General features: G+C 55.6%; 9 protein-coding genes across 9 annotated transcripts; 4 read left to right on the top strand and 5 right to left on the bottom strand.

The window, feature by feature from the left end:
- Positions 1-556: 556 nt before the first annotated feature.
- On the top strand, positions 557-2,303 carry K452DRAFT_233964 (uncharacterized protein; the record flags this gene model as incomplete). The annotated part of the gene is made up of 3 exons (XM_033537345.1): positions 557-847; positions 893-1,284; positions 1,331-2,303. The coding sequence occupies 3 exons, from the start codon at positions 557-559 to the stop codon at positions 2,301-2,303; spliced, it is 1,656 nt and encodes a 551-aa protein (XP_033394327.1).
- Positions 2,304-4,642: 2,339 nt separating this feature from the next.
- Positions 4,643-5,448, bottom strand: K452DRAFT_301134 (uncharacterized protein; the record flags this gene model as incomplete). The annotated part of the gene is made up of 2 exons (XM_033542409.1): positions 4,643-4,663; positions 4,759-5,448. The coding sequence occupies 2 exons, from the start codon at positions 5,446-5,448 to the stop codon at positions 4,643-4,645; spliced, it is 711 nt and encodes a 236-aa protein (XP_033394326.1).
- A 1,837-nt stretch (positions 5,449-7,285) lies between these two features.
- Positions 7,286-7,781, top strand: K452DRAFT_89179 (uncharacterized protein). The gene has a single exon (XM_033547288.1). The coding sequence runs from the start codon at positions 7,463-7,465 to the stop codon at positions 7,727-7,729; it is 267 nt and encodes an 88-aa protein (XP_033394325.1). The 5' UTR covers positions 7,286-7,462; the 3' UTR covers positions 7,730-7,781.
- Positions 7,782-8,652: 871 nt separating this feature from the next.
- K452DRAFT_89077 (uncharacterized protein) lies at positions 8,653-9,529 on the bottom strand. Its single transcript, XM_033547287.1, has one exon. The coding sequence runs from the start codon at positions 9,418-9,420 to the stop codon at positions 8,737-8,739; it is 684 nt and encodes a 227-aa protein (XP_033394324.1). The 5' UTR covers positions 9,421-9,529; the 3' UTR covers positions 8,653-8,736.
- Positions 9,530-10,103: 574 nt separating this feature from the next.
- K452DRAFT_301133 (uncharacterized protein) lies at positions 10,104-15,408 on the bottom strand (the record flags this gene model as incomplete). Its single annotated transcript, XM_033542408.1, has 2 exons — positions 10,104-12,400; positions 12,450-15,408. The coding sequence occupies 2 exons, from the start codon at positions 15,406-15,408 to the stop codon at positions 10,104-10,106; spliced, it is 5,256 nt and encodes a 1,751-aa protein (XP_033394323.1).
- A 1,090-nt stretch (positions 15,409-16,498) lies between these two features.
- Positions 16,499-17,536, bottom strand: K452DRAFT_328769 (uncharacterized protein; the record flags this gene model as incomplete). The annotated part of the gene is made up of 1 exon (XM_033545005.1): positions 16,499-17,536. The coding sequence occupies one exon, from the start codon at positions 17,534-17,536 to the stop codon at positions 16,499-16,501; it is 1,038 nt and encodes a 345-aa protein (XP_033394322.1).
- A 4,270-nt stretch (positions 17,537-21,806) lies between these two features.
- K452DRAFT_301131 (uncharacterized protein) lies at positions 21,807-22,270 on the top strand (the record flags this gene model as incomplete). The annotated part of the gene is made up of 2 exons (XM_033542407.1): positions 21,807-22,149; positions 22,218-22,270. 2 exons carry the CDS (start codon positions 21,807-21,809, stop codon positions 22,268-22,270), a joined length of 396 nt encoding a protein of 131 aa, XP_033394321.1.
- Positions 22,271-22,434: 164 nt separating this feature from the next.
- K452DRAFT_338722 (glycoside hydrolase family 5 protein) lies at positions 22,435-23,875 on the bottom strand (the record flags this gene model as incomplete). Its single annotated transcript, XM_033545289.1, has 3 exons — positions 22,435-23,208; positions 23,262-23,623; positions 23,689-23,875. The coding sequence occupies 3 exons, from the start codon at positions 23,873-23,875 to the stop codon at positions 22,660-22,662; spliced, it is 1,098 nt and encodes a 365-aa protein (XP_033394320.1). The 3' UTR covers positions 22,435-22,659.
- Positions 23,876-25,136: 1,261 nt separating this feature from the next.
- On the top strand, positions 25,137-26,260 carry K452DRAFT_89052 (uncharacterized protein). The gene is made up of 4 exons (XM_033547286.1): positions 25,137-25,245; positions 25,301-25,598; positions 25,658-26,019; positions 26,073-26,260. The coding sequence occupies exons 1-4, from the start codon at positions 25,171-25,173 to the stop codon at positions 26,154-26,156; spliced, it is 819 nt and encodes a 272-aa protein (XP_033394319.1). The 5' UTR covers positions 25,137-25,170; the 3' UTR covers positions 26,157-26,260.
- Positions 26,261-27,202: the final 942 nt, after the last annotated feature.

Raw genomic sequence — 27,202 nt, 5'->3', positions numbered from 1 at the left:
CAACCACGAGGATTGGACACAAGACGTGGAAAGTGGTGAAGTGTCCTTACCGCTACTTTGCAAGAGCCTCATGGTGGTCCGGCTCCTCTCCATGTTCTGCTCCGGTCTGGCCGTTTCGTCACATCCAACGCCCAGTCCACCAACAGCTGCCTTGACATGCGGACTCATTCGCCTACGGTTCAGCCTCTCCATGCGTCCATGCGGGCGGGGCTCGCTCGGACGTTGTCGCCAGCGCGAGGCCTTCAGCCACGACAGACCCAACTTTCCCAGCGCCTGCCCGAGCTATTGGGACCCGTCATGTATTTTCGCCGCTTTTGGGGGAAAAATCTGCGGCCTGTGGGTTCGCGCGGCGGGTGACATGGCACGAGGCTGTACATAAAGGCACCTGCTGCTTTCACCGGTGTGCCCTCTCACTCTCTCCCCTCTTAGCAGACCTGCCCGTGCTGCCGGATACCGCCTCTATACAACCTACAATAGGTGACTAGCCTCGAGCAACTACCTCCCGCTCGTTGATCCGCAGAACCGAAATTTCCCACCTTCCGCACTGTTCGCGGCCATGTCTGATGAGAAGGACTATGGTCTGAGCGCCACGAGGAGCATCTCGCAGGACTCCAAGGCCTCGGACGAGGGCAGCGTGCACTCTTATCACGATTCCAATCTGCAGAGGGGTCAAGACAAGTACAGGACGCTCTTTGGCGCCACCGTCGAGGGTCCCATCATCCAGCCCGGCGATGTTGTCTACGAATCCAAGGTTCAGCTTCTCAACGAGGCCATCCTCGACGTTGGCATGGGCCGCTACCAGTGGCTGCTGACCATCGTCACTGGCCTGGGATGGTTCCTTGATAACGTATGTATCCTTTGATTCTTGCGTCGACGTTGCTAACAGGATCAGTTCTGGATGTTTTCCTTCACCATCATCGGCCCGGCCGTGCGCAGCGAGGCCATGTTCAACACGAGCAACTACCTCTACCTGACGGTGAGCCAATATGTTGGTCTCATTATTGGTTCCGCCGCCCTGCCCATGATGACCGACTTTGTCGGACGCCGGTGGATCTTCAACCTTACCATGGCGACCATGGCCGTCGCGGGCCTCATCGGTGCCGGCATGCCCGCCTTCTCGGGCCTGTGCGTCATCGCCGTCTTCATGAGCATCGCCGCGGGCGCCAATCAGGCCGTCGACAGCGCCATCTTCATCGAGTCGGTTCCCGCGTCGCACCAGTACCTGCTCACCATGCAGGGCATGTACTCTGGCCTTGGCAAGCTGTGCGCTGCCGCCTTTGCCTGGTAAGTTCCAAATTATCTCCTCTACCAACCCATGCTAACGACGCAGGCCTTTCATGGCGCACTTCTCGTGCCCCCAGGACGCCGGCCCGGAGCACTGCCACTACGTCATGAACATGGGCTGGCGCTACACGTGGTGGACGCTGGGCAGCATCAGCTTGTTCCTGTGCGCCATTCGTTTCTGCTTCCACCTGCGTGAGACGCCCAAGTACCTGCTGTCGCGTGGCCGGGACGCCGAGGCGGTCCGGGTCATGCAGGGCATCGCGACGTACAACGGCACGCAGACGTGGCTGACGCTGGACCACCTGCACCAGGTGGACCGGGAGCTGCGGGCGGCCGGACACGCGGTTGCTCCCGCAGCCGAGACTACGGGTGGCTTTGCGACGCTGCGCCAGGCGCTGCGCCCGTTCCGCTTTGGCTGGGTCAAGCACAGCTTCGCGACGCAGGAGCTCGGGCTGTCGACGACGGTGCTCATCTTCATCTGGGCGCTGGTGGGCATTGCGCTGCCGCTGCACGACGCGTTCCTAGCGCGGTATCTGGAGACCAAGGGCATCAGCTCAATGGACACGGCATGGACGCACCGCACGTACATCCTGCAAGGGCTGTGCGCGATGCTGGGCCCGGTAGTGGGCGGCCTAGCCATCGAAACCAAGCTTCTGGGGCGCAAGGGCACGGGCGCGCTGGCCTCGGTGCTGGCCGGCGTGTTCCTGTTCGCGTTCACGGCCGCGCGCTCCCACGCCGCCGTCATCGCCTTCAGCTGCGTCGCAGCCTTCTTCGTCAACCTCGTCGCGTCGCTGCTGTACGCTTACACGGCCGAGACGTTCGCGACGCCCATCCGCGGTACGGGGCTCGGTGCTATCGGCTTCTTCTACCGCGTGTTTGGGCTTGCGGCCGCGATCGTGATTGCGCTTACGACGGCCAAATCGGCGGCCCCGATCTGGGTTTCTGCTTCCCTGTGGATTATTGCGGGCCTGTTTTGGTTGGTGCTGCCGCATGAGACGAGGGCGCGGACGTCGACTTAGTGGGCGTTTGGGCGCTTGCTTGCCTGCCTGGTGTTGATGCTGGTGTGGAGTGTGCAGTGTGCAGTGGTGTGGTTTCTTTATGTCAGTCTCATAGCGTACGGGTTGATGGGTTCATGATTGGGTAATGAATTGATGACTTGGGAAGGCGTTTTTGCGTGGCGGGAATCTACCTAGCAGTCAAGCAGGCAGGCAAGTGGAGGTGGCAGCAGCTGACGAAAGTCAAGAAAGCTGGTTGTGGATGTGGCGTTGCATTTAACAGGCGTTTTTTACTTTTTAGCTTGATGGGCTGGTGTTGGTGTTGGCTCGGCTGGGGGTTATGGATGTAGATATGTACTCAGACATGAATCACGCTCCTTTTTGGTTGGTTACTATTTGCTTGCTTGCTTTGTTAGTGGTTGTGTGATGGTGGTGTTTGGTGTTTGCTGCATGTGTTTGTAGAGGTAAGACAACCACGTCCTGGTCGCTGTCGTTATGGGCGGGAGTGCTTCGTAGAATCATACAGACCTATCCGGACACTTGTAGCCGGTTCCTCGAAGCGTGGGTTCGTAGCTTTGACTACAGGTAGCTCGAACAGGCCTTGCAGAGCAGTGGCAAAGTCGAGAGATTTTTGATGTTTTGTTGATGTGTTTAATTGTTTAACTGTTTACCTACGGAAAGCAGTTATGTGTTCAGCCCACCTTACGTATCTCAACAATGAAAGATTCAATAAGCTACTAAGCGTTGGCGTGTTTTTAAGCATTATATGGTCTATTTTCTTGCTCCTGTGTGTTGTCGTAGACCCGGTTTATGGCAAATACTCAATGATGCGGGGCGAGGTAAAGAAATCGATAAACCTCGTTATAGTATAGCGTGGCAAGGACAGCGCAATAGTAATTGTAGCAGCTGCTTGTTTAGCATGTTACAGGCTGGAATGGTAAATGTGGTTGGGTGTTGTAGTTGTTTGCGGGGTTGTGTTTGTAAGGGGATTGAAGCGGAAGTGCTGCGTGGGCAGGGTGAGTGCAGTGTTTAGGTAGAAAGAAGTGGAAGGGTAGGCGGGGGATGGCTTGTGAATGGGATGTGTGGGCGTGGTGGTGTGATGTTAGGGGTTTAGGGCGTTTGTGAGAGCGGCATGCTGTGTCTAGGGTAGCTAAGATAGTTGCGGGGGTGGTATATTTTATATTTCGAGATAGAAGCAACCTGTTATACTCTTGAATTATAGGGAGCGGATTTAAACTTTTACGGTGGCACTATTTGCGGAAGATGTAGTAGAGATATAGATATGTTTAATCCTATTTATAAAGCAGTGCTTCGTAAAGCAAGCTCCGGCATAATATAAACTATAAAGTAAGGGGTAAAAGTAAAGGCGTAGATAATTAGCGCATATATCGTCTACTAGTAAATAATTTAGTATACCTACTATATACATCTTATATAACTATAAGTAGCTACGAAAACACAAAGACAGGAGGATAAAAAGCAATATAAAAAGTACGAGGATACGTATATATAAGAGGCTAAAGACAAACCATGAAAGCTTAGAATAAGACTATTTAACGATACTAAAGTACCTATCTAACAAGTAAACAAACACAAAAACTAATAAAAAAGAATAAGATTGTATCCACAGCCACAGCGCCTACTAAACCCCTCCACGCAAACGACATTTCGCCAACCACTCGAACCAGCACAGCACTTCCTCATCAAACGCATCCCGCCACAAGCACACGCCGCGCACAAGCCAAGCCAAGACAAGCCGCCCAATACCAGATTAAGCATTCCCCGCCTCAGAGGCGCAGCCACGTATGTAGGAGCAACGCCGTTCATACATCCGATGATCCGACACTGCGCGCCACCGTACCGTGCACCTACTGTATAGGCACTGCAGCTTGCGTAGTTTAAGTAGATATGTCGTAGGCGAGCACGCACCTCCTACATACGGCTTACATACTCTTACGGCGCAGCAAGCAAGCACGGCGGCGTGCATATGCAAGATCGCTGTAGCTAAGCTGCAGGTGCAGGTGCAGGTCAGATAGAGCTTCGTGCAGTACAGTGCAGTGCAGTGCATGACTCCGGCGCTGTAAGCACAGGGGTAGGTAGATGCGTGGGGTATTTATAATCTACGCAACAAGAAGAAGAAGAAGAAGAAGAAGAAGAAGAAGAAGGTAAGAACGCTATTCCGACGCCTCTATCACAACAGTCTATTTACATGCAATGCAATGCAATCGACACCCCCCAGCACGACGCCCTAGGAGATCGCCAGCAACCTCGCCGCGACCTCCTCCCTCAACTTCACATACTCTTCCTCCTCATCCTCCCCTTCCCCAGCACCCGCACCCCCGCCAACAACCCCACCAAACGCACTAAACCGCGGCGGCTCTAGCCTACCCCATCTCAGCTCCCTTAAACCCTTACACAACATCCCTCCATCCCCTCCTCCCCCTCCCTCCCCAACCAACGCCCCAACCAGCCCTCTCACCATGGCAAAGTCGGGCTGGCGCACCGGAAACGCCAGGCTCCCATTATGCCAGTCGATAGCGAAGCGGAGAGAGCGGAGTGGCGCGTTATGGGTGCGGAGAGCGCGGGTGAGGGCGTGCAGGTGGGCGAGGGTGCGGGCGTACATGCTTGGTTGGAGAAAGGCGATGATGTGGATGTTGAGGTTGCGTGCGTGGGCGAGGAGGGGGAGGAAGGGGCTCTGAGCTTGCGAAGAGCCTTTGGCTTGCGAGGAGTCTTTGGCTTGCGAGGGGTTCTGGTGTTGTGGGGAGGAGTGATTTTGCGCCAACGGCAAGCTCAAGCTCAAGCTCCGCCCGCCACACAGCATAATCCCCGTCGGACGGACCTTGAGCTCAAAGACCGGGCGGGCGTAGAGCGCGGGCGTGGCGTCGGCGTTGATGCGTTTGTTGAGGCTGAGCACTGCTGCTGCTGTGTTGGTGTGTTTTGCGTGAGCGGGGCCTTCGTGGGAGGGAGCTTGATAGGTGGGATCTTGGTGGTTGTGCATGGGTTGTTGTGGCTGCGCAGGCACATCCTCGCTCGCGAACAAGAGGTCGTAGATCTGGAGACGGAGCTCTGCGGGGAGGCGCTCGAAGAGGGAGAGGCCAGGCGGGGGTGGTGGTGAGGCCGCCACTGCCGCTGCCGTTCTCGCTGACGCTGTCGCTGTGTGATTCGTCATTTTGTTTTGGCGTGGTTGCGCTGAGCGCTGCCTCCGCTGTGGATGGATGTATGGATGTATAGATAGGTAGGTAGCGTAGCGTAGCGTAGGTGGGCGGAGCGCGGAGGATTGACGCGGTAGGTGCGTAGGTGTGCGTATAGAGGTGGTGTGTATATGTAGAACAGACTTATAGAAAAGGCGTGTATGTATGATATAGATAGAGACAAGCAGCAAAGATATTCGTACAACCGACTTTCTTTTTTTAAAAAAAACAAAAAACAAAAATATGCTTCGGTGCACCGAAAAGACGACGACAGCAAAAGAGAAGAAAAGTCGGCAGAGAGCAGGCAGGTAAGTAAGAATCCTTCCTTCTCATACATATATAAGTAGGTAGGACCGGGTCCAAGACCAAGTCAGCAGCGCCCGCAGCGCCCGAAAAGGGGGCTTGGTGCTTACCACCACCACCACTTACCGCATAGGTGCTTGTTTGTACGTACATACTACGTACGAGTACGCTGGGCAAAGCAGGCAACGGCGCCAGGCAGGCAGCGGTCGGTCAAGGCGCCGACTGGATGCGAGCGGATGCCGAGTTAGGATGCGAGCGCCAGAACGCCATGGCGACGCAACGTGGGGGCCTGGGGCTGAAGCACGAGGCGGGCTGCATGACCTAAATACGCGCATATGTACTCGAGTACAGTCAGTAGTAGTAGGTGCCTGCACCCTCACTCACGGCCTACGACGGCGCAGTTGGGCTATGTATGTATGTATGCTGACTGATCCCACGTGCGCCGTACCCTGCCATTCTCCAACTCTACCGCCACAGCACCGCGCCCGCACCCGGAGACGTAGGTCGCGCCTTGCACTGATCGCCTTATGTAGACTCTAACCTTGACTACGCTGGCTACTGCTGGCCGTTGACTGTACTCTACATACAGTGTGTTGCGCACACATACCCACCCACCAAGGCCGCACGCGCACTCCGAATTTTTCCTTCGCGCCGTCGCGGGCTTCGTCCCTTCCACTGCCGCGTCGCCGCGTCGCCGCGGGCGCCACGCCACGCCGCCGACGCCACGCTCCACGCATCTGCTCCAATGGCTTTGATGAGGTTGCGCTGGCTGGCTGGCTGGATAGATGGGTAGATGGACATGTGGGTAAGTATGCCCACTAAGCAGTTGAGCAGATTGGCGCGCGCCCGGATGGATGGGGGCCAGGTTGCGAGCCGAGAGCAGGTTGTGGCGGCGAAGCGCGACGCGCTGCGTGGCGAGGCGACCTAGACGAGGCGATGCGATGCGCTGCGCTGCGAAGTGATGGGATGGATGAGGTGAGACGGAGCGCGATCGAGTTGGTAGGTGCTGCGCAAAAGTACTCCGTATGTACGCGATTACGAGGTGACGAAGTACCCAAGTAGGTAGGAGAATTGTTGCTTACTGTAGTCGGTGTGCGTGCATGTGGGTGCGGGCAGTTTGTGTGGGGGCTGGGGCTGGGGATGGGGATGGGAGTGGGGATATGTATTGCTGGTGCTGCGCTGCCCGAGTGGTGAGGCACAGCGCTTGCCTGTTGCGAGCGCGTAGGTTCTTTGCAGATTACTTGCTTAAAAGACTTTTCTCCGGCAGGCAGAACATCCATCCATTCCAGCGTATAGGTAATGTTAATCAACCAGCGTCCGAACCGGCTGCTCACACACCTATCTACCTAGGGTCAACTTCCTCAAACCCCGTCCCAAAGCGCAACAACAACAACCATGACGCCGAAAAACGACGACAAAGGTAAATTGAAAGACGTAGGTCACGCTTAGATCTGTACTCCGTACCTACCTAGCGCGCAAGGCACACGCACACACGCACCGCTATCCGCCATCTCGCTTACTGCACGACAGCATAATATATTACCCTACTCTACGTTCCCTACATACCCTGCCTTACCTCGCCGTGCCACGCCCACACTAACCAACGTAGCCAAGCGCGTCGGTGCCACTCCCACTACTACTGTAAGCGAAGCGACCGCCAGTAGCCAGCGCTGATCGTGATTACCGCTCATGTCGTTTGGCGAGTACGCCTCGTATTGTCGTTATTGCAATGTAATTGTGATTGTGATTGAGGGCGGGTGTCATTTATTGCGTGTACGGTGCGTAGTTTTGGGGGTTGGGGTTTGGGCGGCGGGAGGAGGAGGAGGAGGTAGATATATAGGTGGTTGTGGTCCCTTTTTCTTTTGTTTCGTTTTCGGGCTTCGGTTGCCTTTTTGCTTTTTTGCTTTTTGCTTGCTTGCTGGCTGGCTGGCTGGCTGGCGCTGGGTTTTGTGTTAGTTGTTGCTGTTGTTGTTGTTGTTGTCGTTGATGGTGGTAGTAGACTTGGTAGTGGTGTTTTCTTTTCTTTGATTCTTTTCTTTTCCTTTTAGCTGCTCATCTACTTACCTATCCGTCCTGCCTATAGTCCTTTCTCCCTCTCTAACTCCCCTCCCTTCCTCTTCTTCGGCTGCGCCTAGGTCTCCCTCCCCCTCCCCCTCCCTCTCCCTCTCTCTCTATCTATATCTACCCCCCGCCCATCCAATCTCCCCCGCTAGATACGTATAGCGTATTGCGTATACCACATCACCCAGGAGCACCACCACAAGCGCAGCAAAAGACAACTCATTCCAAAACCCGCTAACACCGGCACCAGTAACAGCAACGGCAACGGCAACAGCAACGACGGTTACACACGCCCCCACCACAGCGTCAGCCGCAGCCGCAAACGCAAAAACAAAAGCAAAAGCAACTACCAAATACAGCGCACACAGCACTGGCACAAACACAGGTCTAAACCCGCTCGGGCGGCCTCCTCCTCGCCCATTCTCGTCGTTGCCTCCGGCCCCCAACCCCAACCAACCCCAGCCCTAGCCACAACCCCGGTTCCGGCCCCCAGACCGCGCCGGAGCGGAACAGAACCAGATCAGAATAGAACAGATCACTAACCACGGGCGACCCCCACGCGTGTGTATATATATGCACGACGTATGTACGACGGCATTTTTTCCTTTCGTTCGCCGCCAGCTTCGATTGCTTCGCCTACTTGTTGCCGTTGTTTTAGTCTACGCTAATACACACACACACACACCCTCACACAACCAACCCCAGACCACACAGTTTAACAGTTTAACAGTTTAAACATTGAATTACTACTACTACTACTACTACTGTTGCTACAGCACTCCTACACACCTCCACCCCATCATCCCCATCCCCTCCATTTCCTTCGTCTTCCCCTTTCTCTTCTTTCATTCATTCTCCTTATCTTCCCTTTCCTTTCATCTTTCATCTTCGCCGTCTATCTCTTATCTCTTATCTGTCTCTGTTGTTATTTTTGTTATTGTTGTTGTTGGTGGTGGCGGCTCGTTACCCGAGCAGTCTCTGCCGTTGCTTGTTCCTTTGTTGCTTGGTTGGCTGGTTGTTCGCATGCTTGTTCGTCCCCGCGCTGCTGGCTGTGCGCGGGCGGGCTTGTGCACTGCGCTGCGCTGCGCGTCTTTGTGCGTGTTCTGTTCCGACTGGCTACGTTGGCGGGCGAGTGGGTGTGTAGGGTGGAGTGTTTGTTGGTTGTGCGTGGTTGGTTGGTTGGCTGAGGGCTGGTTTGAAGCCCGAAGTCGTGCGTATGGGTACGGTGGGTATGGGTATGTTTTGGTGATTTGTGGTCGTCGTTGCTGTTGTCGTATGTTGTGGTGTGGTGTAGTTGTGGCGGCAGCGCTGATCCGTCTGCCTTTCTTTCTCTGTCCGCCATCTCGCGTGCGACTCGCATCTCGCAAGCGCCCATGGCGGCAGCAGCAGTGTCTTGGCCAACAGTGGCGGTAGTGGTACGCGGTACGGCGCGATACGGTACGTCGCCCTCCTCTCCTCTCCGTCTGCTCATCTTCTCTCTTCCTTCCTTCCTCCCATCCATCCATGCTTCCTTTTCGCGTGCTTCGCTTCCCCCTCCCTCGCCTCTGCCAGGCTTCCTTCCACCGTCTGCACCGCATCATCGCCATCCTCCTTCCCTTACCCACTCCACCCCACCCCACCCCACGTCCTCCCCTCGCGCAATTTAAGGCAAACAAAATATTTCACGAGGCGAGCGAGCGATGCCGATGCCGATGCCCTGGCCAAAACAGCGACAGCCATGGCCGTCTCCTCCCATCACCCCGGGACCAAGCCAACGTGCGTGCATCTGTCCCGTACTGTACGTACGCCCGGCCAGCTGACCAACCTAACTTAACCCGCGTCGACTTGACTCGACTCGACGCGGCTCGACGCGCCTAGCGTAGGTAAGTAGTAGGCAGGTCGTAGGCAAGCAGGACGGAAAGAACCGCGACCCCGCATTATCGGTGGACAACCGCAGCAGCAGCGACGGCGCACCTAGACACGGCCTCCCTGCCCGCCGGACGAACGGACGGACTGCCGGACCGACGAAGATGATGACTATGACTGCGTCGCGTAACGTCGCTGCTGCTCCCATCTCCGCGCCTTTCTTCGCGGCCTTTGGCGTGCGTTCGTCCGTATGGTGGGACGGGCCAGACCAGCAGCCGCCGAAGCCGCTGAAGAAGCAGCTCAAGTAGCAGCATAGGTAATGGAAAACCGATCCATCAACATCATCATCAGCATCGTCGTCATCATCCCACTCACTCACCCAGCCCAACCCAACCCAACCAACCCACTCACTCAACTAACCAACTCACTCGCCCTCGCCCGCACCCCCACCCACAGCCCTGAGCTCGCGCTCCCTTTCCTTACTTAGCTCCTTCTCCATGCGCTCCCTCTCCTTCCGTTCCCTGCGTTCCATCTTCTCCCTTTCGCGCTTCTCGTCCTTCTCGCCCGCGCGATCCTTATCCTTATCCTTATCCTTGCGCTTCTTAAACCCGACCAAGTTCCTGAACCCACGGGCTTCGCGCTCCACGCGGCCCAAGCCCTCCAACACCTCTGCGTAGCGGTGTTCGCGCTGCGACGATGTCGTCGTGGGCGTCCCTGTCCCGGTCCCTGTTCCTGCTCCGCCGCCCGTCGTAGTCGTCGTGTTGATGCTTGTCGATGACGGCCCGTAGCCGTGGTGGTGGTGCCCGTGGTGCCCGTGGTGCCCGTGGTAGTGGCTGCTGTGCGTGCTGAGCGGCCCGCTCGCGCTGCTGATCGTCAGGCCCCCGCCCCCGCCCATGCCCATACTCATGCCCATGCCCATGCCCATCCTTCCCAGCGGCAAGCCGCTCCCACTGCCACTACCACTACCAGCCTCCCTCGCCGCCGAAAGCGGCGGCAGCGCAGTCGTAAACTCGCCGTCCGAGCCGCCGTCGTCCAGCGCGCCCCCGCCCGACGACGGCGTCGGTGTCGAGGGCCCTGTCACCGCACTCGAGAGCGTCGTCGCGCTCAGCGGCGCCGGCGACAACCCCCCGCCCCCGTCGCTATACATGCTACTCTCGAGGCTGCGCGAGCCGCCGGGCGTCGTCGTCAGCGTCGTCGTCGAGCCGCCGCCGCCAAACAGCAGCGGCCCGCCCGGCCCCGACGCCCCGGCGTGCTGGCTCCGCGACGTCGCGCTGTACGCGCTCTGCGGACTGCCCGGGAACCCGCTGCCGCGCGATGAGAGGCTGCTCGCCGCCGCGCGCGGCCACGAGTCGTGCTCAATGTGCTGCTGCGACAGCGCCGACTGCGGGTGGTACGCTTGGTAGTGGCTGCTGCTGCTGCTGCTGCCCGGGATGGGCATGCCGTGCATCGGCTCACTCACACCGCCGTACGCGCTGCCGCCATGCGCGCTCCCCGGCGGCGTGTGCTCCAGCCCCAGACAGCTACTCGCGGCGTCGTCGGCATCAGCTTCCGTCTCGGCGTCGGCCTCGGTCTCGGCATCGCCGTCTGCGTCGCTGTCGCCCACCTCGTCCTCGTCGCTCGTCTCCTCGATGCTGCCCTTGACGCTGCCCGCCGCGCTGCCCATGCCCCCGCCTTCGGCCGAGGCTGCGTACCGGCTGCTGGACCGTGGTGTCGTTGCGCTGACGAGCGACGTGGCCGATCGCGCCGGAGACGCCGACGCCGCGCCCCGCGTATGGCCGTGCGTGTGCACGTGTATGTGGTGCGGTGCCCGGTCGCGCTCGCGGTACGACAGGCTGCGCGAGCTGCCGAGCGTACCCGCTGTCGTCGACAGGTCCGAGGCGCGGTGTGCGGCCGTCGCCGTCGCAAAGTCCCAGGGGTCGCCACCGCGCTGGTGCCAAGGAATAAAACCGGCCGTGGCAATAGCGCCGGCGGAGCTTCCAGGAGCGGCGGGCGACATGGGTCCCGATCCGGCGGAGAGGGGGTTGTTGGTCGTGTTGGACGTCGTTGACGAGCTGGTTGTTGTGGTGCTGGCTTCCGTGTCGCGGTGCTTGCGGCGAAGCGAACCCGTCTCGATCAGGCCGGGCGAGGGCGTGCCGCTCGGTGTCATTGTTTCTGGCACTTCTGGCACCGGCGACGTGGTACCGTTGCCGGTGCAATTGTTAGTCTCGAGCTGCTCAACCAGCTCCTCCCACTTGACGCTGAGCGTGCTGCTCGGTCTTTCGGCACGCTCGGCTCGCTCGAGGCAGTCGCGCGTGCGCGCGTGCAGCGTGATGCAAATGTTGTGAAAGCGCGCGAGGTCGCCGTCTTCTTCTTGGGCGAGCGTGTGCGCCATGTCCCCGCCAATGTTCTCCAGCCACAACTCGACGAGCTCGGCGAAATTGCGCGCGTGGTCGATGAGGTAGGGCAAGGAAGGAAACCCTTCCCGGGATGTCGGGGGCAGTCGTTGCAGAATGGCAAGAGGGGTGCTGTACGAGGGGGGAATGGGGGAGACGGAGCTTGTGTTGGGGGAGATGGCGCAGATGTTGTCGATAAAGGACTTGAATTCCTGGCGGTGTGCGGTCAAGAAGGCGTTCATGGGCTCCATCCAGTGTTCTTTGGCGCCAAAGGTCGACATGTTGGCGAGACCCTGGAGGGACTTGGCGATCAGAGTCAGGGTGCGGCGGGCGCGCATTTTGGGGTGGTCTGGTATCGTTAGTATCAGAGGTGGAAAGGAAGGAAAAAAGTGCCATACCCTTAAGCAAGCCAAACAACTTCGGGTTCAGCACGGCCGGACAAAAGAAGCGCAGGAACAAGAAGCCACTGACGGAGCTGTACGTGACGGTGCGCAGGAAATCGCCATAACGGTCTTCGGCGCAGGCGCGCACATGGCGGAAGATGACGCGCAGCTCTGCCGGACAGCGAGACACGCTGGCGTAGATGCAAGTCCAAATGTCCTCGGTGTGCTGGATCAAGCGGCGCCAGTTGCGGTCGAGCTCGTGCGAGTTGGTGATGCGGTTGGGGTCGACCTCGCACTCCGGATCCTTGTCGGCAATATCCTGCAGCTTCTCGCCCAGCGTCTCCTCCAAATACTCCTTGCCGAGCCGCTTCATATGGAAGTCGAGCGCCTTGGTGAGCAACGTGTTGCCGCGGAACAGCAGGTTGGCCTCGAGCTTCGCATTGTTGCCCAGGTCGCGCACCACCAGCTCGCGGTCGCCCGCGTTGCTGAAGACAACGCCCGCGCCGCCGCCACCGCCGCCTCCGCCGCCCTCGCCGCCCTCGCCCGTTCCCATCCGCCGGCTGAAGCGTAGCCGGCTCACCGTCGACGACTCGCGCAGCGTGCCGTCAATCTCCTCTTCGACAAGCGCCATGATCCAGTCGCCCGCCTGGCCTGACACCTGGAAGATGTTGAGCAGGCACTCGCTCAGCCGCTTCAGCTCCGCCGGTATCATCTGCGAAATCTGCATCGTCAGCCCGTTGCTGAACCGGTGCAGCAGCTCCGACATGGGTTGGTAGTCGCGCGCCATCAAGATGACGCTCTCCTCCGTCTTGACTCGCACCAGCACCTCCCCAACCGAGTTGCCGTACATGTTCACCAGCGGCCACCACTTCTCCACCTCTTGCCCCGACTCCATGTCGTCCAGGTATATATCCACTTTGCCGCACGTCTGGTCGAACGAGATGCCCGTGTACCCGCCGCTGCCGTCGGGCACCGCAAACGCGTCGCGCTTGGCCTTGTCGTGCTTGGCATCGCCGGGAGGTGAGGCCGGCCGCTTTTTGAGCAGCAAGCTTGCCGTCGACAGCACGGCGGGGAGGTCCTGAAAGTCAAATTCCTCGCGCCAAAAGGGGTCCGTGATGTCTTTGAGCATGGTGCGCGCGCGCGTCTCGCTGTCCAGCAGCACCTCGACATAGTAGCCGCCGGGGGTGGTGTCCTTGTTCGTCGTGCCCGACTGCGGCCGCCGGCCGAGCGCATGGCTCTCGGCCCACTTGGGGCTGATCGGCGGGTTCAGCCGAGCCTCGACGATGCGCACGTTTAGCGACCGCTCCATGCGGAACATGTCTAGATGCGCCTGTAGCGAGTGTTGCGAGTTGGCCAGGTCTTCGGGCAGGCTGATCGACGGCTGCTTGGGCCCGTACAGCTGCGGGATGGTGAAGGCGCGCAGCAGCACGATCCACACCTCGTACTGCACACGCGAGTCTAGCGAGAGGAATATGGGCCGCAGCAGCGATAGTGCTGTCGACGTTGATGTGTACTGTGGGTAGATGGCGATGCAGAACTCGCTGTCCAGCACCGTCGGGTCGAGGCGCTGCACCGCGCACCGCGACAGCTGCGACAGCTGCACCACAGAGACTAGCGTGACGTCGGTATCAGAATATAATTTCAGCTCTCCGTTCTCCCGCAGCGTGCACGAGACTCGCCGCCACCGCCGCGACCCAAAGCTTTGCATGCGGTAGCCGGGCGACGGCCGCTGCCCCGAAGCTGCCGCGGCGCCGCCATGATTTGCCTTCACCGCGCCCGAGTTTGCGTAAGATACGTTCGTGTCCCAGAAAATCATCTTGCCCACCTTGATAATGGGCGCTTCCTTTAGCAACGAAATCTCAGAGTGCCGCCTGCTGTCCGCCGGCTTCTTCTCAGGCACGCCCGCCAGCGGCTGCTGCGGTTTGGCCATCTTGTTCTGGATACCCTTGGGTCGGATGGGCTGCCAGCACATGAGCGCGGCGAACCACGAATCGTACTCTTCCTGCGTCGGCGGGCGCAGGTGGACCTCGAGATTCGAGTTGTGCAGGTTCACGTCGATGTAAGCCGTCAACGACTCGGGGTCGTAGGCCGTCTTGACACGGCAGCCGCGCAGGTCGGGGATTAAGGTGCGGTGGTACGACGTGTCGCTCTTGGGTTCGTAGACCAGGCTGCCCGTCTCCTCATTGATGTAGCAATACGACAGACCCCACGGGCTGCTCTCGCCGCGCCGAAAGGCCAGCATGCCCTTCATGCGGCCGCACGTCACACGCATCAGGCGCAGGATCTTCTTGGCATCCGACGCCGGAACGGGCGAGATCCACGAGTCGGGCTGGGCGGCCGTATGCGGATGCGGCAGCGGCGACGTCGGCCGCGGAGCCGCGGCGCCATGCTGCTTGGCCAGGCGCTGGGCGCGCGACGCGCCCGAGCCCGAGTTGTTGCGCGACGAGGGCGCGGTGCCGGCGGGCGAGACGGTCGAGGGGTGGCCGATGGACGTGACCTTGTCGTCGAGGCCTTGAAAGGGCCCCGGGCCCGTCGAGTGCACCGAGCCGATGCGGTGGCGGTTGTAGGCAAACAACGAGGCGGGAGAGCGGTCCCGCGACGTCCGCTCCTCCATGGTCCGCGTGCGCGGCCGGTTTTGTGTTTCCCTTGCGCTCCTCAGGGCCATTTCTCCATCGCCGCGCGCTCCCACGATGCCCTGGCGGCGGTTTTGAGTGTTTTCGCGCGAGACGGTGCGGGGCGAGGTTTGGGGCGAGGTGGTTGTTGTTGCGGTTGTCGTGGTTGTGTCGAGGTGGTGGGTGGTGGTGGTAGTGGTGTCGTCGTCGGGAGGGAGGGGAATTTGGGCCTCGGAGACGTCGTCTGGGGTGACGGGACGGATGGTGGAGGAAGCAAGGCGGCGCTGCGTTGGCGGTGCTTGGAGCTCATCGTGGTCGTCTGGCGTCGTCTGGTCGGAGTGCGGGGGCCGGGCGGTGTCCATGGTGTGGTAGTGGTGGAGGGTCTATCCCGGGCTCAGGCTGTGGTGCTGGGCGAGAGGATTGGCTTGGTGTCGGGCCGAGCGAGAGGCAGAGGGGACGACTTGGCGGCGGGCATTGGTTGCGCGGGGGAGCAGGCGCGAGAGGTCGATGCCGATGGCCGTGATCAGGGAGGCATGCGGTGGTTGTTGTTGGTGTTGTAGGGGGTTGTGGGTGTGTGTGGTGGTATGGGTTCCAAGTGACAGTCAGGCACCTAGTACGTCCAGGTTCAGGGCCGAGCGGGCAAGGGCAAAGGGCAGCGGAAAAGCTAGGTGCTAGTTGGACGGCAGGAGCCGAGGAGTGAGAAGAAACCATACAAATAATAATTAACTAGGTATCAAATAACTACTCCTATGTAACTACTACCTACCCTCTCTCTGCATTCCATCATCTCTCTGTGGCGGCGGTAGGACTAGGTCGCTCCCCTTCCTTCCGCCGCCGCCCCTGGCACCCGACCTGCCCACCCTGCCCCACCACCCAATCCTCCGACTCCTTTGAGCCATCTCTCCCACTCGTCTGATCGACGTTTGCCGCCACGTGTGAGAACTCGAGTCCCTGCCGGAGCCCCGTGAAACCCGCCCTACTCAAAAGCCCGTTTCATGTACATGCACGTGTTTCCAAAATGCCCAACAATCATTTCAAGCGAAACAAAATGTCCGTGTGTTGTCATTGTCCAAGAAGAAGAAGAAAAAGAAGACAATAAAAAGAAGCTTAAAACAAACCTCACCGCAAAGGGGAATCTGCGAACGCGGCACCGCAAACGTGACAAGCGAGAAAAACAATCAAAGCGAGACGCCAGAAACCCCCCCACCTCTCTCCCCTCGGGAAGAAATATTAAAAAAAAAGAAAAGAGGTTAATCCAGCCAGCCAGCCAGCCAGCCAGCCAGCCTTCACGTTCAAAGAAGCCGTTCATCCGTCCAATTCAATCCAATCCAATCCATCAATCAATCCATCAATCCAATCCAATCCACACGTGCGTGCCTGTCCTTGTCTCATGCCCCCTATCCATCACCCACCTTCAATTCACCACCCCCAACGCCCCCTCAATCTCCCCCTTCATCTGAATGGCAGACAGTCCGCGTCGTCGGCGCTGACGGCGCTCAACGGTTGGCTGGGACTGCGCGCGGTGCTCAGGTCGCCGCTGCCCGTCTTGCGCAGGGCCTGACGCATCGTCTCGACCATGAGTTCGCCGCCACCCGAGCTGCTGGTAGGCGGGGAGCACGCGCCCTGGCTGGCGGTAGGGCTGGCAGGGGGGCGTTTGGACGAGGGGTCGGCGCCACCCTTGATCGAGGGCGCGCCGCTGGTGGGCGGAGACGTGCCCATTCCGCCGCGCGACGAGGCAGGCGACCGCACCGGCGACGGCGACCGGTTCGACACGCTCGTGTGGTGCATCGAGTCGCGGCCACCGCCGCCCGTCTCGGCGTGCTCGGCCTGCACGACGTCGGCAAAGGAGATGAAGCTCAGGCGGCGGATGTCGTCCTTGTCGAGGGCACCGTAGTTGCTTGCGCCGTCGTCCGTCTCGTGGTGCGAGGCCACCTCGTCGATGGTGGGCGAGTTGACGGCCTCGGTCGAGGCTGTCGAGGCCGCTATGCTGTGCACCGCTGGCTGGTGCGCCGAGTGCATGACGATCTCGACCTCGTCCGGGTTCAGGTGGTCGTCGGTAATGGCCTGCGCCGACGCCTCGAGCACCGGCGGGATGTGGTCCTCGGTCTGGATGTGCGAGGGGATCGCCGGCGACAGTTCGCCTCCCGACACGCTGGATTCTTGCACGTTGCGCTCGAAGATTTGCGACGAGGCGGGCGAGTGCAGGCGCGGCGACGACGAGCGGTACCGCGCGTCCGGCGACGCCGCCGACGACGCGTACACCCGCGGACTGCTCTGGGGCGTGCTGACAAGTTGGGCCCGCGAGTCGGCCGGTGGCGACGTGGCGGGCGAGACGGGCCTCGCGCTGCTCAGCTTGTTGGGCGTCGTCGTCGCGGCGGGTGCGACGAGACCATGACCTTGAGCCTGAGCAGCAGAAGAGGCAGAGGGTTTTTTGGCATTGTCCTTGTCTTGGTGGTCCTTCTTCCTGCCAAAGCCAAACAGGCGTCGCATGCCCTCTTTCTTGGAGGGAGTGGGTGTGGGCTCTGCATTGTCCCCGAGCGACGGGGCGGCGGCCTTGGGCGGATCGTGGAGCGCGCTCATGGTGCGCGTGCGCGACGAGATAGGAGAGGGCGTGGTCGTGGTGGGGGGAGGGGAGGATGTCGCTTTTTCGTCGAGGTCAGAGACGGACGCGGTGGGTTAGTGGAGGGGAAGGAGGAGGAGGATGAAGCTGCTGCGTCGGAGTGGCAGGCTGGATTTGTGCACATGATCCATACCCCTACGCCATATGATGCATCCCCGTGATGGTTTTAGTCGTGGCCGGATGGGGGATGTGCTGGGTAATTATGCCGATCGGCGCCCTGCTGCACTGCGGGTTGCGCCTTGATGAGACGATCCTTGGGCAGCAGCAAAATGCTCCTCATCACAGCCAAAATTCATCACGCTCAATCTTTGTTCTTCTCAGGGTCCCACGCCGGAGATCATGGTCGAAACACCCAATTTACTTCAACCGCGTCCGCTCTTTCCGTCGCGCCGGTGCGCCCCAGCCCGTTGAAACGCTCACCTAGGGCTGAGCGATCCGCACCCGCAAAAAAACGAGAATCCTGAGGTCATCAATCCTGTTGACGGCCTTTCATCACCGCCCCCAGAGCTGACGTCGTTTTTTCCGTTCATCCTTTCGTGCCTTTGTCTCTCTCTCTCTCTTTCTCCCTCTTGTTCGCCGCTCCCGGTCCTGGGCACACAAGGTCAAAGACCCTATGTACTATATCTAACTAAACTAAACAGCGCCTCAATCGCCATCTCAATCTCCGACTAGGTACGTACGGAGTAGTAATCACCACCTGCCTCGGCAACGTCTTTCTCACGACGGAAGAAAGAAAGAAAAAAAGCCGTTATTTGTACCACCGCATGTCCATCGGAGCTTTGTTTTAGATCATGCAGCCTGACCTGATTGCAGGGGCCGACATGCAGGCCGCTGCCAGGCTGCGCGGCTGCGCGGCTAACCGACGACTTTTCTTCATCTTGCTTTGCCGTCGCGCGTGGCGCTGAGATCTGGGGTGATGTGGAGAGAGTGTGCGTGTCGAGTGTCAAATGTGTGTTTGTTGATTGATCTGCGAGAGGGTTGTTGGGTGTTGGGTTGGGCGGAGCGCCGGAGGGCAGGCTTGGGCCGCCAGACCGCCGTGCCGGTGCTGCTGACACTGTCAGCCGAGATTATTTTAGATCTCGACCACCGTCGTGAATGGTAGCAGGTAGCGAGCTAAATTTCTGACTGTCTATAACATAGGTACCGCTTACATCAACGAAACCTTCTTCCTCACTTCGTCCCTTCATATGTAATACATCCGAAACCTTTTCGAAACAACCGCCTTCACGACACCACCATCTCTGACATAGCTTCGTATTATCAAACCAACCCCAAACTCTCGAGCAAGCCACATGTCAGATAAAGTCTTGACTATATTTAACGTTCTAGCTGGCCAGTAACCTCCGACCGTCAAAAAAGCATTTATCAGTATGTCCGGCTAGATTCTACAAACAACCAAGACCAGCCGCACCATTTGAGATGATCAACAGCTTCAACCAACTAGTATTCGCGTCGCCAATGCACACCGTCACCGTAAAAAATAGTCAACGTCAAAAAGCGCGCAGACCACAATTCCAAGCTTTCCATCTCTAACCTCATCCCCGCCTTCAACTCTGCACAAGCATCCCCACCTCCACGAAACTCACACAGCCGAAGGCAAGATCCAGCAGCCTCGCAAACGAACCATCTACCCACGTGCTCACTCCCCCCACGCACACATGCATGCATGCACGTATACATGCGCACAAACTTCCGTTCAAGCTACCCAGCCACAGTCCAGTCCTGCCATAACCTCGCCCCCAGGCCGCAGCTTCCGGCCTCAAAAAGCGTGCGTCGGTATATCGGGGCGTGTTTACGGCGCCGTTCATGCGCTTTTACTGTCGTGTTGAGGTGTTTAGGAGAGAACCGTAATCTGTATCATTGTCAAGTCCACCAACCTTCGTTAGGCACATGTTCTGTTCGTGCACCCACAACCCTTGCACACCAACACGCTACTACTCGTCCTTGGCTGTGCGGCGGTGGCAACAATGGCATATAGGTACACGCACACACATTCTCTCTCTCCCACCACACCTGCTCAACTAAATCACCACACCCCCACCTCCCTAGGTATAAAACCACAGCACCCAGCACCTTCGACCCAATCCCGGTCCGCTACAAGCGCCTCTGTTTTAGTACCTACATACACACGCGCGACATACGCACCAGCTACAGCATTTAGACATACATGCACTATGCCGTCAGAGCGGAGCGACGTGATCTCTTATTCAGCCTGCCAATAACTACATCGCCCCTAAGGCGGTGGTGAAAGCGGGCCAGTAGTGCTAGCACTGTATATCGAGGTTGAGGGGCGGAGGTGCAGGGTGCCGCGTCTATCGAGCAGCGAACAACGAGAATGCGGTGTAGCAGCGTATACACGATGCATGTCTTGCGCCCTGGCGTAACGGTATCGACCGGCCAGGGTAGCGGGACGCGTCTTTCAAGGAGTCGAAACACTGCGCGGTCCTGGAGCGCTGTCGCGTTCGGCATTCGGTGTGTCGAGGAGTCAGCCCGTACAGAGCTCTATTGTAAAAGTCTCGCAGTACTATGCCTAGGCACTTCCTCCTACAAGCACTAGCCCCGACCACTCTTTATACTATTACACTACACTATACTATACCGAGCGTGTTCGTGTTCACGTTTAGAGGAACTGTTGGTGGGACATGGCACTCGTCCCTCTTTTCCTGCTGGGAAGCTAAAGCGAAAAGCGCGCACGACTTCGGGGCTTGATAGGTAGGTATAGTCTCGCATTACAGCTGGTGAAATTAATAGCCTAGGTAGTTTCTTAACAGCTCCTGAATCAGACTTGCCGCGCTACATGTCCTTACTCTACCTTGTTTGCTTGAGAGCTGGTGATGCTGCCAATCGGATAACCGGATGTAGTAAGGATCTGTGCCTGGAATGGTGGAATTGCTCTCGGCTTTAGGGCTATAAGTAGGCTTAGAAAGCTTTAACCTCTATATTCCTCTCTACCCCTATATGAAGAACTCGGACGTATGCGGCTGTACTTTTAGTAGTCTATTTAGGATGGTAGTCTTGAATGCATTACTAGGGAGTTTGTACTTTTCGGTATAGGGAATAGGGGTTTTATCTTTATAGAATAATGTATAGGTTACTAAAAAAAGAATTACTTTGGTAGAAGACGGTTCTTAGTTGAAAAGTAGGCTGTGTAACTACTTAAAGTTGCACTAACGGTATAGGAGAAGTATGCATATGTAATAGGTAAACGTAGAATTTTATCTATAATACCCCGGGCCCCGTCGTACTATCTCTATATATATTTTATATAAAATTAAGAAGCTTTTTATTAAGAGTAGATAATACTTAAATATACTATATGTATTCATATAGGTATATACGCGTATAATTCCATGTTATAGATATCTTCCTTATATCTATCTATTCTTCCCTTCTATTTTATTTCTTAAGCTTAGATCCAACCATCCATCGCTTTTATCTTGTATATAACAACTCCTCAGCCTGTTCTAAAAGAACTATCTGTTATAGTTTGTAACTACATATAAACGTAAAACAAATTAATTAATTAATCATTTATATCTATCTACCCTATTAATATACTGGACTACGTATGCCCTCTATATACTCGTGCTACTCTCTTTTGTCTGTCCGTACGACTCGCTTCGCCGGTTACTAAAGTTTGCTGCTAGTGTATATTAATCGCTGAGTAGTTGCGTTATTTTTACTAGCTGGTATGTAGCCCTGCTTGCGTCTATTCATAACTGGGCAGTTTTGCGTTAATGCTGAACAGCATTTCTTTTCTTTAACAAGGGTTAAGAAAACACATCATCTTCTCTTATTATTATACTTTAAGTACAAAGTAGGCGTTAAACTTATACAGTAAGCATAATTCGTATTCCAACTGAATATCCGCAGCCCCGGTATGACCAAAGCCCTGGCCCCTGTACATTATGCAGACCCTGGCACATCTTCAGCCTTGCTAGACAACAAAAACGATTGCCTCGTTGCCTAGATGCATAATTCCTCAGGATGATGAAACAATAAACCGCCGCAGAACAAGGGTGAAATTTCTGCAGAGCGAGCTGACAATAGCAGACACTGGGACATCTATATTATCAGCAAAACCCCTACCCATACACGCACGCTCTTCCCATCCCCTACTCAACTCCTTAACGACAAACCATGGATCTCCGCAACCACCATATTGTCCTCTTGATATTGAACTACTTTTCCCTCCTAGCAACACCCCAACGCATCTTCATCGACCAAGTCCCCGCCTATGCCGACCTACCCATCTGCGCCGTCGTCCCCGTCAGCTCCATCGTGCGCGGCATGACGAGCGGCTGCGGTGACGGCGGCGCCATGACCTCATTCAGCTGTTTCTGCAGCAAAAGCTCAAGCAAGTTTGCGAGCATGATAGCGACGGACGTGCGCTCCAAGTGCACCTCTACAGGGTCTGAGTCTGTGACGAGCGCGGCGCTGGAGGTGTTCGATAGTTACTGCCATATGACCGAGGCTGCTACCGGTATGAAATGATCTGCTTTCTTTGCTGCTTTTCTTTACGAAGTGAAGCTGCTGATGCGATGGCTAGAGGTAAAGAAGAACTCTTCTCGTACGGCGTCGCTGCCTACCGCGTGGGCGCCTAAAACGGCTACGCCGGCAAGTAGTGCTAAGACAACTTTGTCGACTGCGGCTGCGACTGCGAATGCTAGCTCTGGTTCAGGCGACGGTGTTACGGTGGTGTACAATAATAGTCTTGGGGCTTATTTTGCTTTGGCGGTAGTTGGCTGTGCGTGGTTGATGGTTGTGCTCTGAAAGGGTGCCTGGAAGAAAGATATGTGTGTTTGAGAAACGGAAGATTGCCTCCAAACTTCTGTTGCTGTTACTGGTGATATTTTAAAGTCTATCTACGCGGTTTGTGGTAGTGTTGCTTGTTTGTTGTCTGTAGAGCGTTTCAGTATGCCTTCGATGTACTCATCCCGTTATTGCTTCCGTCCAATCCATCTGAAATCCAATCCGTCTCACTTCCTCCAGCTTACAGCAACCACGGCGAAAAGTCAAAAGCCGCCTCATATGTCTCAGTATCGAGAGCAACTTGTTTAAAAGCCTCCCAAATATCACCATCAGGCGTACCAATCTCATAATCGTAGTCCCAGTGAGGATCAGCATTAGGAATGACCTGCCAATACATCCACGGTATGCCCGCAGCACTGATCTGCTCCGCCCACGTCCGAAGATTCTGGGCTCTAGTTGCTTCGTCAAGCGCTCCGGACTGATTGCAGCGGTTGTTCACTGTGTCGTAGTAGCACGCGCCCCATTCCTGCATGAGCAGTTTTTTGCCGCTGGATTTTGCCTTGTCCACGTAAGCAGCCAGGCGGCTGGTGTCATAGTCGGCTGCCCCGTAGGCGTGGATTGCTATGACATCCAAGGCTGCGCAGCTAAAGTAGGCGTCTTGCATCGAGACGTCCAGCCAGCCTTGGCCGCCAGTAGTGACGAGGATGTCGGTGCGATTTTTGAGTCCGTCTTTGATGGCTTGGGCTACAGTGCATTGCCAGCCTGCGTGTTCGGCTATGAAGTCCGTTCCCTGATAATCATGAGTTTCTTCTGCTTCAACTGTATGCAAGGGTGTTCACTCACTTTGTTGTTCATGGCTTCATTCTGAGCCTCGAATGCGAAGATGTACTCACTGCTTTCGCTCCAAGGCTTGTTGTTGTGCGGATTGACATGTGCCAGAACATGAGAAATTCTTTGCTCAAAGCTGGAAATGGCGGCACTGTTGGTGTAGAAATCCGAAGTCCCATAGGCTTGCCCGTAAACATCGCCTCCGCTTAAAGCGTTATAACTATGGATTGCAATGCTCAGCTTGATTCCATAGGAAGCAGCCTTGACCATCACGTCGTCGAGGCGCTCAAGCACCGTATCATTGTACGTTCCAATGGCATTGGGCTCGAGGCTCGGAAATGGAACGATGTTGGTTCCCTTTTGGGTCTCGGTTTGTCCTGGGTAGGTTTAGTAATGTGCCAGCTGGTGCCTTGTCACATATACAGGCCGTCAGCTGTCTTACCATCGAGCCAGACTCTGAGCACTTTGATTCCGGCGCTTTGGAGACTGCCCAGAAGTGAATCCTGCTGCACGGTATTCAACCCTGCTGCATAATACAGATTGGATCCCGGCCAGGATTGGACTGCATTGGCTCCTTGGAAACCAAATAGCCATAGGATGACTGTGCAAAGGCTAAAGAGTGATTTCATGTCGATAACAAAGAAGAATTTGAAGAATTTGAAAGTTCAAGTAAAAGTCTTTGAAAATCACAAAGGTGAATGTGTTCTCTAAAACCCACTCATAGCAGACACGTACCTTTTATACTCTCCAAGGCTGGAGATTTAGCTTTGGATGGCATCATACGCTTAAGGCACCACTCGTGAGGCGCAAGATTTAATTTCAATAGTGCTATGAGGCGCTTGTGGCAAGGCATAAAACAAAACAAGGCAATTGTGTGAATACTAACATAATATTCCCAGCTCCTCCCTTGCAGGAGGCTTAGAAGTATCACACGATCTAAACGTTGGCCTTCTTTTGCTTTTTGTGATGCATTTGCCATTTTTAGAAATCTTACCATACCCTGTTCGGCACGGGCACGTTCAGTCCGCTTGTGAAACACTTGAGCCTTGCAGATACCCGAAACACGACAAGGTTAAATGTAAGGCGTGAGGAATACAAAACCAGGCATCGGTTGCCTTGTGTCTGCCTACCGCTACAAGGCGGGACTTGGAATCAGCCTCGTGGACAGCTCGAGCTCTCCAGCTAGTTTTGCTTTTGGACTTGATATTTTTTATCCTAGCTTCTCCCGATCTAAATGGGCACTATCAGCTTTCAGCCAGCCTAATGATGAACTAGGTCTTTATTGTGCCTCCTTAGTCGTCATGTCTTCCGCACCACCCAGTACAGTGAATCCGACGACAACGACAGCATCAGCGGCGCCAACTGTGGTAACGCCATCAACTACTGCGTCTGCGTCCGCGGCAAATATATCAGTATCTTCTAATGCGACAACTGCAAGACCACTAACGCCAGCAGCACCAGCACCAGCAACAGCACAAGCACCAGCAACAGCACAAGCACCAGCAACAGCACCATCAGTACCTCAAAATTCTCCTCCCAACTCGCGAACCCCGAGCAAGCCTTCTCAGCCATGGTATCGCGTGTCAAGCACCATGGTAGTAGGTCCCGAACAAAATGTTTGGCCGCAGGCTCCTACAGTTACCTTGGCATTGGCTTTCTTTGTACTGGTGTTTGTGCTCCTCGTCTTGACTGGCCGATTCTCCACTTTTGCAATGCGTTTGTTCTTTACGATCTCCCTCGTGGCTCTTCTAATCACCTTATCGGCCCGCCTTGTCATTGACTTCATCCGTAAAAGCAAACGTAAGTACATCATTGTATATAGTATAACGAAACTAAGACTGATAAACCTGCAGCGCTTTTGCCTTCTTTATATAGAAGGAACTTAGGAAACACCATTATAACCGTTTTCTTGACAATAATAACCATGGCTATTTTGTATAATGCTCTCTGGTATCAAAAACTAAACGAACATACCCTGGAGCTTCGACAGGATACAGTTGTAAGTTAAACGATGTCACTGTCTTTACTGAGTTAGGAGTTAACCACAGTTACAGACAGAGGCAGCCTTTCCATCTGTCGCAATGATCGAACGTAACGATTGGACCTCACAAGCACACCTTCTGCCTAATTTTTCCAAATGCTTTATAGGCTGGTACAAAAACAGCGCCCCATCTTGTGGAACTTCCGGAGGCCCTACCCTACCATGCAACTGCAGTGATGCCTGGACACAGGACGTTGTTGAAGACCTGGAATGGCAGAATACTAGTTACCGCTACCTAGAATTCTCCGCACCCCCTTCACTGATTAGCCAATCCCCAACAACAATAATGATCCTACAAAGCTTCTTCTGGTGTAAGTCTCTGGGCGCGAACATCCGGTTATATACTAAAATACTGACATAAAGCGTACAGACAACTCAACTCAAGCATTTTTCGACTCGTCTCAAAATCTACAACCCAGTATCTGGGTCGCCATCTATGACCGAAAGTTTACTCTTAAACAGGCTCTTGAGAAAGGCTACACACGGATGATCCTCATAAATGCGAACGGTATGACGGCCATAAACCTCGGCCTTGAGTACCGCCAAGCGCTCAACGAAGAGCCCGCTTACGACTATTCGCTTTCTATCTCGACCATACCGGCTCAGGACTTGGTGTGCGATGTATCTTCAAGAAAACAAACGGCTTCCGGTCCTTGTCATACTTCTCTTTTTCTGCAGATACCAACTTTTGATCGGCGGATTAGCCTTCAGTCGTATGCAATGAAATGGACGGTATGTATACCGAATTTATGACCTCTAGGTTAGAAATGCTGATTCTGAAGAAGGATATGATCGGCTCGGCTGGTGCTTACTTCTCTTTCGTTCAGCTGCTGAGCTGGATTTTGTCTGGTGCAGCTTTCACGACGTAGTACACTAAATGTTCTAGCCCCGGACAGATTGGATACCCTTCTAGACTATTTGTCTACCTCTGTGCTTTAAAACTATATAGATAATAGATTTGGTCCCTACCTTGTTGCCTTTGTACTCTAACTCCCTTATAGAATACCTTTGTCATCCTTATATTTTCTCACCTTTATACACTTTCGAATATATCCGTACCCTCATACTTTTTATATTCTTATAGCTCTAAAGAGCATCCTCGCTCTTCGAATACAACATACTCACAAGGACTTGTGACAATAAATGTGGCAGTCGCCGATTCAAACCATCATATTTTCGCAACACTGATTAATAGGGGCTCCATTATGAACTCTCAAACCTTCTAAAATGCAAAGCCTTATCACTTCTCTATACTCTAACATCTTCCCAGGCTTAAAGCCGCTGGACCGCAAACAACCAACATGCAAACCCTAACTCCATAAGCCGCGCCCATGCAAACTCCGTGTTGCAACAACCTCTACTGCACACAACCCAACCCCCTTCCCCCATTCCCTCAATTCCTCCTCTATCCCCTCTCCATCACATCCAAATCACCATCCCCCTTTTTAAATTCCAACCTTCCCCATAACCCACGCCACCGGCAGCGGCCAAAACATGACCGCCGAAACAGCAATCACGTAGCCCACGCCCGCGCGGGCGACATGCGCGCCCATGCGGCGGAAGCAGGGGCCCTGGATGCCTTGTGTGGTTGGGTAGCGGCCGACGGGGTGTGGATCCTTGGTGAAGTGCGAGGCGAATTGCTTGAGCGTGTTGAAAGCGGCGCGGCTTGAGGTGGCCATTTTGTGTGGTTTGTTAAGCAAACGGCTTGAGAGATTTGCAGAGCTTTTTGTGTCGGTTGTTTTGGTTTTGAGGGAGAGGGTCGGGTGTTGTTGTCAAGTTGTTGGTTTGTTGGTTTGAGTTGGTTTCGGGTTGATGTTGAGGCGTAGAAAGATGTTTCTGGCAACGGTTTTGATTTTGCTGCACTTGTAAGATGTGGAAAACAATAATCTACCACATAGTTCTGGAAAAGGAGCAT

This window comes from Aplosporella prunicola (genome assembly GCF_010093885.1).
Source record: "Aplosporella prunicola CBS 121167 unplaced genomic scaffold K452scaffold_23, whole genome shotgun sequence".
NCBI lineage: Eukaryota > Fungi > Ascomycota > Dothideomycetes > Botryosphaeriales > Aplosporellaceae > Aplosporella > Aplosporella prunicola.
Note: the sequence above shows the minus strand (reverse complement) of the source record. Positions and strands in the feature narration are given on the sequence as shown.